Source organism: Sarcophilus harrisii, chromosome 4 (genome assembly GCF_902635505.1).
Source record: "Sarcophilus harrisii chromosome 4, mSarHar1.11, whole genome shotgun sequence".
NCBI lineage: Eukaryota > Metazoa > Chordata > Mammalia > Dasyuromorphia > Dasyuridae > Sarcophilus > Sarcophilus harrisii.
The window spans coordinates 308,424,627-308,438,793 of record NC_045429.1 but is presented as its reverse complement, the minus strand read 5'-3'; the positions used below and the strand labels follow the sequence as shown (position 1 = coordinate 308,438,793).

Sequence of the window (14,167 nt, the reverse complement as noted above, 5' to 3'; positions counted from 1 at the left end):
GCAACGAGATCAACAAATCATTTCCAATGGAGCAGTAATGAACTGAACCAGCTATGCCCAGAAAAAGAACTCTGGGAGATGACTAAAAACCATTACATTGAATTCCCAATCCCTATATTTATGCACACCTGCATTTTTGATTTCCTTCACAAGCTAACTGTACAATATTTCAGAGTCTGATTCTTTTTGTACAGCAAAATAACGTTTTGGTCATGTATACTTATTGTGCATCTAATTTATATTTTTATATATTTAACATCTACTGGTCATCCTGCCATCTGGGGGAGGGGGTGGGGGGTAAGAGGTGAAAAATTGGAACAAGAGGTTTGGCAATTGTTAATGCTGTAAAGTTATCCATGCATATATCCTGTAAATAAAAGGCTATTAAAAAAAATAATAAATAAATAAATGCAATTTGATAGCAAGTCAAGACATCACCCTGCTGATGTCATTGGTCCTCTTCTAAAAGAAAGGCAAACAACAATTCTAAGGGCAAGAGTTGAGAAGTAAAGGAAATAAGTTGAGAAGTAAAGGAAGCAAGTAAGCCAGGTTCTGATTTTCTTTGGAAAGAAGGAAAAATGACTTGGAGAGGCTGATATACAATAGTCTCCATGACTTGAATAAGACTGAAAAATAATGTCAGCTCTGCTCTCACACAGAAAGTACAATACCAGCCTATGAATGGGTTTCCAGGTCAGGGCCTTTACATAACTGAAAAGATATTACATAGATATAAAAAGTAAACTAGCCATGCTCCTTTATTCCCAAGAACTTTTCTCCTTGCTGTCACCCCCAGTGAAATATTGTCTAATAAAAGAATTTATTCCTCTTGCTACAACTGAAAGAAGGGAGGCTGCTTTAAGGAAAAGCAAGTAAAGCCAAACTAGGATACTAGACCACTATGTAGACTTCAGGGAAAGAGGAAACAAATACCCAATGAACAAATGTACTGAATCCCAAACCTTTGTTATCTCAGTAAAACCTGACCTCTAAAGAGAATTCTGCCTTTTCCATCTCATCTGGGTACCATAAAGAAAGCAAGTTAGAAAGGCCAGGACAAATCAGGAATTGGGGTAGAATCCAGGCAATTGGGAAAGAACAAAGAACAAATTCATTAAATTGAAACTTTAAAAGTGACTTGTCCCTCTAAAGACACGGAAGTAAGTATAGGTTGCTAAAAGGACCTCCCCAATACACATTTATGCTGGCCCTCACCCCAAGATCCAAGAATAACACATTTTCTATTCATTTTCAAACATATAAAATGAATGAGAGGGGAAAAAAATTTACATTGCCTATTTGTATGAGATCTACAGACACTAATACCAATGATCTCTACTTTCTGATAAAACAACCATAAAGATTTTGGAGGAAAGACCAAAAAAAAAAAAATCATACCTGGTAAGGCAGTATGGTTTAGAAAGAATCCTGGACCCATAGTCAGTAGATGCCTAGAGTCAAATCCAATCTGTATTTCATCAGGAGTAAATCACTAAACCACTATGAACATGAGTTTGTCCACTTGTAAAAATGAGGATAATTATATTTAACAGTGCCCACCTCACAGGGCTGATTTGAAAATCAAATGAGACAGTGTTGGAAAGTGCTTTGCAAATTCTACAACACTATATACATGTCCATTATTTATTATTATTATTATTAAAGAGGCAAGTTAGCCAAACGAGGATAAAGAAATGCACACACTATAGCCTGCACAATTCACAACAGCCTTAGCATCTCAACTAGTGCAGTCTTCCAAAGCCACAAAGAAAGCAGAGAGGAATTATCTTTGGAGCAGAGTTTATTACTTTGACATTTACAAAAAATGCCTTGTTCTTGAATTGACTTCAGACAAATTGCAGCTTCAAGCAGAGGGTGTAGCGAAGGAGAGGCAAATGGAACACCCCAACCTCCGTAAGCCTGAAAAATCTTAATTAAGTGCAGGTTGCTGTCTAGGTGTGATCAGATCATACTATTACCAGACAAAGCAAGCTCTGAACTAAAAATGTGCTGATTGTCTCTTCCATCAAATCAGCTCAACTTCTCTTCTAAAATTAGGATGGTATCAGTGAAGGAGGCTACAGAGGGAGTACCTTGCATGAGACTGGTAAATGGATTTCATGCACTTGTTTTTTAATTAAGCCTCACCCTCTAAGTAGGACCAGGAAACCTGTGTCCAAAGAAGAAGACAGCAGATTCTGGAGAGTAGGGGCAAAACAGAAAGAAGGTGGATGCCATTAAGTTTGCATCTCTCTCACATTTTGCAAGCAAGTGTTTTGCCATAGTTGTTAGCCCCAATGATTATCCAAGAGTTACCAAAAAGAAGAAAAAACACTCTAGAAATTGCTTCAAGTAAGGAGAGAAGACAAAAGCAATTTTGCTTTATCTTTCAAACAATGTGCTATGTTTGTACTTTTGCCAATAGCATGTAACTTCTGTGTATGAAAAACTGCAAGTTAGTCTTCATTCCAGAAAATAAAATGTAAAGGATGAAGGAACACATCTACTCACCAGGTTAACAGGGAGACTGAAGGTTTTTAGAGAAATGCTTCAGAGATGTAACAAAAAAAGAAAACAAATAATTCTCACTTTGTATCAAGACAGTGGAAGAATATAAAACCAAAATAAAAAAAAAGACTCAATGAACACTTGAACACATAAAACATATACAGTTCTTTACAGAGAAAGGAAAACTAAAGGAAGCGCCACAGAATAAGGAGACAGATCCACAGATGACATCAGGTAGCTGGTGGCTTTTTGTTAAGGAATACTTAAATAACTATTTAATATCATAATATAAACAAGAAAACACATGTATTTGGGAAAAGACCAAAAGCCTCACAAGAACTAGCAATCTAATGACTATTATCCACTTCTGGTTATTACTGAATACATGATAAGACTAGAAGAAATAGAAACAATATTCCAAAGGATTATTTAGTCCTAGTTTAAAAAAAAATTACTCCTAGTTTAAAAAAAGAACCATGGGGCAGCTAGTTGGTGCAGTGGATAGAGCATCAGCCCTGAAGTCAGGAGGACCTGAGTTCAAATCTGACCTCAGACACTTAACACTTCCTAGCTGTGGGACCCTGGGCAAGTCATTTAACCCCAATTTCCTCAGCAAAAAAAAAACAAAAAAACAAAACAAAAAAAAAAAACCCTGATTTAAAGCAAATAAGGACACTTACTAGAACATTCACTCTAGCAAAAGCAGAAAAGTCATAAGTTTCTTAGAGTATTCTAATAACTTTATCCTCCAAATGATGGCGGTAACAACAAAAGAAAATGCTATTCTGAAACTGTTCCTGACCAACAAGGAGAAACTGGTTGATAAACTAAAAGTAACAGGAATGTTAGAGACAATTAATCATCTGCAATAGTTTATGAAATTGATTTCTGATGAGAAGGAATCCAAATACTCCACAGCTAGTATATATTCTTCTTTTGAATAGCTACTAACTGCCCAAACTTTTCATCCCTCAATGTCTATCAATTGCTCCTAATTCTGTCCTGTGATGCCAACAGAGTAAATCTAATCCTTTCTCTATGTGATTGTCCTCCAGGCCTTCAAATACTTGATCATAGCTCCAACATGCCCCCTAAAGGAGAAAATTTTGAAGAGGTACAACTCCTTATATCATTCACTCAACCCCTAAAGTTGTTAGTTCTCTCATTTTTATGAAGTATTTATATCTTTTTGATAAGCAAGACACTCTAGATAGCTCTTAACAATTTGTGTTAAATAAAATAAATAGATACCTAGGAAATTAATTAAATAAAATATAAATTATTATATAAATGTATATTTATATAAATATTTAAAATATTTATTAAAATTATATAAATAATTAAATATAATCTATTAGGCCCTTATAAAGTGCCTGGTACTGTGCTAAACTCTGCAGATACAAAGATAAAAGTGAAAATAGTCTATGCCCCGGAAAAGTTTAATAGGGGAGACATGTACGTATTTAAATATACACCTAATATGCATGAAATAAAGACCAGCAATATAAAACACAGACTGATTTCACATGCCTAAAGGTAGGCCATGTTTGCCTATTTACCTTCAATAAATAATGCTGTAATGTCTTGCCCAACTTGAAAGTGTTAGATGGAACTACATAACAAAGCACAAGCTTAGCAGAAACATTCCTTCAGAGTCAAATGATGAAAGGATAGCACTATTTCACATAAATATGAAGCTTTGGAGGAAGAAAGCTTTGGTTTGTTTTTTATAAAATATAGCCAACTCTGTTATAAAATAGGTTCTTTCCCAGAGGGTTTATTAATCAAGGAATTACTATCTTGGTTTCTCTTCCATTTAAGAATTACCAAAGTATTATATCACTTTCTGGGAGAAAATCAGCCCAAACATCTTATTTTCCCCCTAAAGGTCCACTGACTCTTTTGCATGGCTTCCAGAATCTTCAAAGAGAATTAAATATACTTTCTTCACCAGTATCCAAAATTAAGGACCACAACTGTGAAAAGGAAACTTAATGAAGGACTTTATTCCAACCTTCCTATAGAGAACTGCTAAACCACCATTCCAATCCCAACTAAGTTAATCTTAAAGTCAGTTTTCTCAAAAAATAATCCCAGAGAACCAAAAGCCAGAAAAATCCCAAAAACCTAACCCAATTCATTTGGAATAAGCCAATTCTCTTGATTTACAATCATAGTTCTGGCAATAATTAAAGAGAGAATTAAGGATCTCTTAACCCCTTAAGAAAGGGTGTCAAATGTTCACTTTATATCTTACTTGGTTTGTACAAAATGAACAAGAATCTCCCAGAGTGTCTGTCGAGAACAAAATGTATCTTGTAACCTAGTGCCATCATCCAATTGCAACGCAATCCGAACCTATGGGAAAAGAGAGCATAAAATTAGATCCATTATTAACAAAAATGACAGCTTTTTTTTTAATCCTCAAACCCTAAACCAAACAACCTAATTGCAAAGGTGCAAAGAAAAAAATGCTATCTAATGACCTTCCCTCAAAACATAATTTGGGATTTATATGAAACATTGGGAACAAAAAGTATTTTGGAGAAAAGTTTCTTCCTCTTTGACAACTGATAACAGATACAGAAAAATCACCAGTCTAGGAGTCATCTAGATTTCAATTCCATGTTTTCAAGTATGCTCCTACTTCAGAATGGGCACTGGGGAAAGAACGAAACTACTTTTTTCCTAAGTCCTACTGACAAATCCCATAAGACTGACCATTCAACTTTGCAAATGAGTAAATGGAGAATAACACTCAAATCTCCCAGAGTATTAAAAACAAATGATGAGATGGTCCCTGCTCATAATAAATTTCTACTCTACTAGGAGTTTAATTAATTCTTTTTGTTTTGGGGTTTTTTTTGTTGGTTTTTTTTTGGGGGGGGGGAGGGTTGCTGAGGCAATTGGAGTTAAGTGACTTGCCCAGGTTCACACAGCCAGGAGGTGTTAAGTGTCTGAAACCAGATTTAAAGTCAGACCCTCCTGTCTTCAGGGCAGATGCTCTATCCACTGCACCACCTAGCTGTTCCTAAAAGTTTAATTATTAATTTAGAAGACACTAATTCAGCATTGTACAATAAATTTCTTTTCCCCAATTTTATGATCAATCTTATTCCAAGTTTTCAGATTCCCTTCTGGGATCAAAGCCTTGCTCAAACAAAACTCCCAAACTTTGAAATATCTTTTTCTCACACTGTTAACAGGCTTATATAGCATCAGGAATACAACTAGTTTAAAAATTACAAAAATTCCTCCCCCTGATATTTTCTTGATATCCTCCTATAATCCAGATATTTCTTTTTTTTCTTTTTATTTTCTTAATAATTGTAACTTTTTATTGACAGAACCCATGCCAGGGTATTTTTTTACAACATTATCCCTTGCACTCACTTCTGTTCTGATTTTTCCCCTCCCTTCCTCCACCCCCTCCCCCAGATGGCAAGCAGTCCTATACATGTTAAATATGTCACAGTATATCCTAGATACAATATATGTGTGCAGAACCAAACAGTTCTCTTGTTGCTCAGGGAGAATTGGATTCAGAAGGTATAAATAACCCGAGAGGAAAAACAAAAATGCAGTTTACATTCATTTCCCACTGTTCTTTCTTTGGGTGTAGCTGCTTCTGTCCATCATTGATTAATTGAAACTGAGTTAGATCTTCTCTTTGTCAAAGAAATCCACTTCCGTCAGAATACATCCTCATACAGTATAGTTGTTGAAGTATATAATGATCTCTTGCTTCTGCTCATTTCACTTACCATCAGTTCATGTAAGTCTCTCTAAGTCTTTTTGTATTAATCCTGCTGGTCAATAATATTCCTTTTTTTTTTTTTTTTAATTTAATAGCCTTTTATTTGCAGGATATATGCATGGGTAACTTTACAGCATTAACAATTGCCAAACCTCTTGTTCCAATTTTTCACCTCTTACCCCCCCACCCCCTCCCCTAGATGGCAGGATGACCAGTAGATGTTAAATATATTAAAATATAAATTAGATACACAATAAGTATACATGACCAAAACGTTATTTTGCTGTACAAAAAGAATCAGACTCTGAAATATTGTACAATTAGCTTGTGAAGGAAATCAAAAATGCAGGTGTGCATAAATATAGGGATTGGGAATTCAATGTAATGGTTTTTAGTCATCTCCCAGAGTTCTTTTTCTGGGTATAGCTAGTTCAGTTCATTACTGCTCCATTAGAAATGATTTGGTTGATCTCGTTGCTGAGGATGGCCAGGTCCATCAGAACTGGTCATCATATAGTATTGTTGTTGAAGTATATAATGATCTCCTGGTCCTGCTCATTTCACTCAGCATCAGTTCGTGTAAGTCTCTCCAGGCCTTTCTGAAATCATCCTGTTGGTCATTTCTTACAGGGTCAATAATATTCCATAACATTCATATACCACAATTTACCCAATTGATGGGCATCCATTCATTTTCTAGTTTCTAGCCACTACAAACAGGGCTGCCACAAATATTTTATTTATACATATATTTTATTTATACAAATATTTTGGCACATACAGGCCCCTTTCCCTTCTTTAGTATCTCTTTGGGGTATAAGCCCAGTAGTAGCACTGCTGGATCAAAGAGTATGCACAGTTTGATAACTTTAGGGGCATAATTCCAGATTGCTCTCCAGAATGGTTGTAATCCAGATATTTCTATAAAAACTCTGAACAGACCATTTTCACTTCTAGAGCCTGCTTCTTCAGTCCTAGCCTAATTGCTGTATTCTGTATAGGGATCCTTTTCACTATCCCTTTCTACTCAACCTAACCCTCTTTTAATAATCAATCTCCAAGCTACATAATTTCATTTCTAATAGGTCCCATATTTTAAAGCAGCATTTCTCAAATTGTGTTCCACAAAATGTAAAAAGAAGTTCCATGAGAATTTTCCTTAGCAATATTTTTCTTTCTAAATTAGTCATGAAATCACAGATGTATCAAAAATATTTATCCCATACAGCAAGTTTGGAGTATAAAAACAACCTTCATTTCCCCTTTTCTGCCCCCAAATTTCTGGACATTCTTTATCCCTGAGTCATTTCACAGCACCAGTTCTCTTTGAACTAGCATTGTTGAGTTCTACTCATACAGCTCAAAGCCCTAAATTCTTCTCTGAAACAGAAATGATAACTTAAATAAAAGTATTTGTTTTTACAAATAACAACACTGTTCAAACTAGTACTGACTTTTCTATCCAAATAATCCAAATCAGCAAACTACTAACATCCTACCAACCTAACATCCTTAGTAGGAGAGACAAGAAATGGGAAAAATTGGAGGAAATCTAGAGGTATTATTGAAATCCAGCTGGGAAGTACTAATACCTTAGATCTGTCTGCAGTAAGAAAAAAAGAAAAACTTATCAAAGAGAAGCTATAAAAGAAACTTAATATCTAGCTATACAAAGTTAAGAAGATACAAGTTAAATAAGACCTACAAGGTTAAACAAGGGACAGGGAGGAAGAGGATGGGAGGATCACGAGAAATAAAGTACCAGTGGTAGAAATAGACTAGGAAAAGGAATCAACCTAAGGCTAAGGTGATGATGAGTTCAATTTTTAAATACAGCAATTTAATGGTGACAATGGGCTATTGAAGATGTCCAAGAATTAAGATACAAGATCTCAGATAAATGAGCAAGAGTAGAGAAACAAGATTTGGAAGTACTCAAGTAATAATTGAAATAGGTAAAATTGATGAATTCTTGAAGGGAAAGAATCACAAGGATAAGAAGAGATCCAAGAACTCATCCCTAAAGAATAGCCGTAAGAAATAAGAAGACTAATCAAAAAAAAGAAAGAACACTTAAGAAAACAGGAGAACCAGAAAAGTATAGTATTCCTTCCCTAAGTCTTTTCTTCTTTAAGCTTTTCCTAGATACAACCAGCAGAGGTAGTCACATAATCTAGTAAGGTAAAAAGCAGTTTAATGTAAAAGATTGTCTCTTGATGAAACTTGCAACTTAGTAGAAGTTTCAGTGACTTCTGAGTGACATAAGCAAGAAACAATTGTGATGGACATTTTTTCTGATATCACAATCTTTCAGAACTCTCTAAAACTTTAGCTGTCTCCATGATCTAAAACACCCAGAAGCCCAAAGAAAGTTTTAAAAAAACTATAGATTGACTCTCACTTCACTCAGTACTTCTTAAGGATGATACACAATAGGGATTTGCAACAAAACCCAGCCCCACACTCCATTCCCCTCCCTTCTTCCCATGCCATAGGTCTATGGCTATGGAGATTTGCTCAGGGAATGACAGACAAAAGCATGTGGAAGCCCTTCAGGAGCAAAAGTCTGCTGAGGGACACAACCCCAAAACACCAGCACAGTAGTTCTGCCAATGGTGAGGCAGATAACCCCTTAGCACTAGCACTGCATAACCATTATATGCCAATGGAATCCCACAGCAGCAGCACAGAGGAAGTAGAATAGGACAACAAGAATGACTACCACAGAGGGAGTGGGGAGTAAAGCATTCCATTAAGAATGAGAGAAAAAAAGCACAGCATCAAAAAGGACCAGTTCTGATCATCCAAAAGACACCTAGTCCAAAGATCTAAGTTGGTGAATCATGGTTTACACTGCCTGGAAGAAACCTAAAACACTTTGAGATCTAACCTCCAAGGAAACCATCATCAGAAAAGACAGGGTCAGAAAGTAAACAGGGAAATTAGTGGGGAGGGAGAAGAGATTTAAAATCTAAGTGAGAAGAAACACTGAACATAAGCAGATAAATCAGCAAGTAAAATATCAACAATAAAATTAAATATGGCCTCCAGATCTAGTCAACAAGTTCAAGTATCTATAAATAAATGCTGCAAAACAAAGAAAAATGATCCAAAATTTGATGTGATGGAAGACTCTACGGAATGTTAGAACATAGAACCACAACATGTTCCTGAGTATTCAAAAGAAAAATGAAAATTATGAAAGCAAAATGTGTGGCTTGCACAACAAATATAATAGAATAAAAGAACTGACATCTCACCAAAGAAACAAGAGAAACAGATAGGGAATATAAATATTAACAGAAATGAAGGACAATCCAGAAGAGAAGAAACAAAAACAACTACGAAAAATATGCTAATTATTCAAGAAACTCATAACTGATCATGAAAATAGGACATATAGACATAATCTAAGAATCATAGTCTTCCCAGAAAAACATAACAAAACAAAAAAATTTAACATCATAATGCAGAAAATAATAGATGAAAATTACTCAGAACTTCTGAACACAGAAAATGAAATACCAATGGAAAGAATTCACAGATCACTATCAGGGGGGGGGGGGGGGGGGGGGTCACACACACCCTCCACCCTCCCCCAAAAAACTAAGGGTGTAAATTCTAAGACACAGCAGTTAAATTTAACAATTCCATTTAGAAGCAACAAGTTCTACAAATGATCAGGAAAAAGACCCTCAAATACAAAGGAAAGGAAATCCAAATAATGTTAAGACTATTCTGCACCCACCAGAATATATAGAAAGAAATATAGCAATGTGTTCCAAAAAGCAAAGAACCTCACAATGCAGTCCAGGGTGTCCTACTCTGATAATTTGAGTTTAAGCATACATGAAAAAAAAATGGAGATTCCATAAAGAGGCATCTGAAACATTTTTAGGGAAAAAAAAAAAAATCAGAATTAAAGAGATTAATTGCTTCCTGAATACACCACACAACAGAAATGCATAAGGAATAAATAAATGCAACAATGGAATAGCAATAAAGTGGAATAAGAGAGAGCAGCAAGAGACTTCTTTCTATACTGAGGCATTATGGACAGAATATATGACATCCTGCCTATGATTAACAAATTTTTTTTGGTGGAACTACATTACAACATAAGAGAGTACACAAAAGGAAGAGAAAAAAGAAGGAGCACAATGAAAAATACATGATATGCCAGAGTCAAATCTAAAGCTAACAATGATCAAAAAGTAATCCCTGTGGTCTCAGAAAGAGGAAAGCCTAGAGAGAAGAGGGTAAAAAGAAGACGACGAATTGAAAAGAGGGGGGAAAAGAAATAAGCCTTGCTTTGATGGTGAAAGAAGGTTACACTAATGAATGCTCCTATGGGTAAAATGAAATGTTCTATGAAGGGAGATGAGGACACCTGAAATAATGGGTCTTATTCTAGGAGTGAGGTACAATGGAAAAGGGGAATTCATGTAAATTCTAGATAGAAGTAGCAAAAACTACTGAGGGAATCTGAAAGCCTGGAATAGGTACTTTGGAAGTTCTATGGAATACAGAGAAAAGAGAAAGAACAGCCAATTATAGGGTTTATGAGTCAAAGAATGAAGGTCTAAAATAGAGAGAATCGATAATGAAAAGAATGGGAGATTTTTTTTTTTGCAAAGGGCAGGAAAAAAAAGAAAAAAAATTTTTAAGTGAACAGAACTAGTTGAAGAGCAGGAGATGAGGGGTTAATCTACTTGACTGAGAGGAAAAAACAGGGGAGGAAAGAATTTCCAGACAGAATCAAAAAAAAAAGGAAATAATAAAGCTCCAAAAGGAAAGAGGTAACAAATGAGAGAGGATGAAATTTAAAGGAAAAGAGCCAGTGGGAACAAAGCCATCTTTAAAAAAAAAAAAAAAAATTTAAGATAAAGTAACTGAAGGAGCATAGTACTAGCAAGGAGGAGGAAGAAAAACTTACTTAAAAAAAAAAAACACAAATATTAGCTCTCACAACTTTAAATGTAAATGGATTAAACAAGCCAATAAAAAAAAAGAGCAACAGACTAGATAAAAAAAACAAGATCCTACAAGTTGTTGTTTACAAGAAAAAACAAGACATACACAAAATTAAACTGAGAGGATATGCCTGGAACATAGTAAGCACTATAAAATACTAGCTATTATTAAATAACTAGGGAAATATTCAGTGCTCATGGCTAGGCCATGACAATATAATAAAAAATTACAATAGTACAAAAATTAATTTATATTTTTAAAGTTATGCCAATCAAATAAGCACCAAGGGAAAACTTTATAGAACTTGACAAAATAATAACAAAATTCAAGTGGAAAAACATAAGATCTAGAATATTAAGGGAAACAATGACAAGAAGGAAAGATCAGTTGGACTAGTCCTTCCAGACTTCAAACTATATCATGAAGTAGCAATCTTCAAAACCATTTGATATTGGTTAAAAAAAAATAGGTCAATGAAAGTTTCAACAAGAGAGGTTCAAAAATAATTGAATTCAATAATCCAGTGTTCAATAAAAAGAAAAAAAACAAGTTATCCTAATGAAAAAAGCCTTTTTAAATAAAAACTACTGGGAAAAATGGAAAGCGGCCTGACAGAAATTAGGCTTAGACTAACACCTTACACCATATTCTATGGATATGTGATTAAATGGATGTACAACTTTAATATTAAAGATCTTACTATAAATAAAATTAGAAACTATAATCTTAACCACATAATTGAAAGAAACAATTACAAAAGATAAAATAATTTAGATTACTTTAAAATGAAAAGTTTCTGCATATTCAAAATTAATGTACTTCAAAGAAGGGAAGTGGTCAAATAGGAAAAAAACCAAATTTCTCTGACAAAGATTTGGTACATACACACACTCACACACACACACATCCATATATACACACACATACACTTAACACATAAACACTTAATACATACAAATAAAAAATAAGTCATTATCCAATAGATAAATGACCAAAGGATTTCAACAAACAGTTCTCAAAAGAAAAATTTCCAGTTATGTACAATCATATGGAAAGAATGCTCTAAATCTCTAATAATAAGAGAAATATAAATCAAAATAACCCTACGGTTTCATTTCACATCCTGCAAATTGGCAAAAATGATTTTAAAAAAATGGAAACCGTCAATATTGAATGGTTATAGAATAATCACATTAATACACTGTTGGTAGAACTGTGAAACATTTTAAGGTTTTAGGAAGCAATTTAGAATTATGCAAATAAAATTACTAAAAATTACTATTCCCTTCGAACCAGAGATTCCATTATTGGGGTTATTCTCCAAGGAAGCCATTGTTATAAAGAAAGTTCCCACATAATCCAAAATATTTCTAGCAGCATTATGTGGTAGCTAATAATTTAGGAACAACTAAAGAAATTGTGGTATATGAACGTAATGGAATAGTGCTGTAGTGGAACAGTACTGTAAAAAACATTGCATGTGAGAGACTTACATGAACTGATGCTGAGTGAAATGAGCAGGACCAGGCGATCATTATATACTTCAACAACAATACTATATGATGATCAATTCTGATGGATGTGGCCATCTTCAGCAATGAGATGAACCAAATGAGTTCCAATAGAGCAGTAATGAATTGAACCAGCTATACCCAGCGAAACTACTCTGGGAGATGACTATGAACCACTACATAAAATTCCCAATCCCTCTATTTTTTGTCCACCTGCATTTTTAATTTCCTTCACAGGCTAATTGTACACTATTTCAAAGTCCAATTCTTTTTATACAGCAAAATAACTGTTTGGACATGTATACTTATATTATATTTAATTTATACTTTAACATATTTAACATGGATTGGTTAACCTGCCATCTGGAGGAGGGGGTGGGGGAAAGAAAGGGGAAAATTGGAACAAAAGGTTTGGCAATTGTCAATGCCGTAAAATTACCCATGCATATAACCTGTAAATAAAAAGCTATTAAAAAAAATATTGCATGTGATAAATACTGAAAGCATGGAAAGATCTGTATGAACTGATACAGAATGAAATAAGCCAAACCAAGAAAATAATATCAATAGTAACTACAACAATATATATAACAAAATTATAAAGATCAAGCAGGATTCAAAAGAATACTTTGAACCCACTCCTTTAAGGTGAGAAGTCCACAGGTGCTACACATTATACATGTTTTCATATTTTTTCACTGTATTGATCAATCAGACTGACTTTTTTTCCCTCTCTATAAAATATCAGATGGCTCTCTGGGAGAAGGGGGGAGTGGGAGAAGGGGAGGGTACTTGAGATAGCTAAGAAATAGAATAGATCAATAAGAACTTGGGATTTTTTAAGTTTTAAAATAAGAAGAAAAACTTTATCTTTTCACAAAGAAAACACAATAAAAACAAGAATGTAAAAAAAAGCATCAAGGACCAGTGTAATGTTTAGTGGGGAGAGAATCATTATAAAGTGATGACAGTATTGTTCATTCTGCAAGTATTTATTGAGTCCCTACTGCAAGCCAGGAATTATCAGGTGCTGTGGAAAATACAAAAAATAAGATATGATTCTTATGCTCCTACAATTCATGATCTATTAGGAGAGATAAAATGTATATAAACCACTGTTGTGGAAGATGTTATGTGAAGGTTCAGTATGAAAGTTATAGTGTTATGCTAAGTTGGTGGAGAAAGAGATACCATGAAAAGTTATGTTACCATAACTTCTCATTTCCTTTACTTGGCCCTCTACCTTCCTTTCTATTCTCCCCATTAAGGAATTAGAATACCAGACAGCCAAGTGGAAATAGTATGAAAAATAGTTCTACTCCAAAATTCTAAAAGTAGATTTCTATTGTACCAACAAAGTTATCTCCTCCATAAGAATTCAGTATTTTTTTTTTTTTTTACATTGAAGCATAATACT

General features: G+C 34.3%; 1 protein-coding gene across 2 annotated transcripts in view; it reads right to left on the bottom strand.

The window, feature by feature from the left end:
• The window catches only part of ASPSCR1 (ASPSCR1 tether for SLC2A4, UBX domain containing), a 153,912-nt gene that overhangs the window by 130,214 nt on the left and 9,531 nt on the right, over positions 1-14,167 (bottom strand). For both annotated transcript variants that reach the window (XM_012548607.3, XM_031965662.1), the window contains exon 4: positions 4,766-4,866. In XM_012548607.3, coding sequence (XP_012404061.1) covers positions 4,766-4,866 — 101 coding nt within the window. The remainder of the gene's footprint in view (positions 1-4,765; positions 4,867-14,167) is intronic.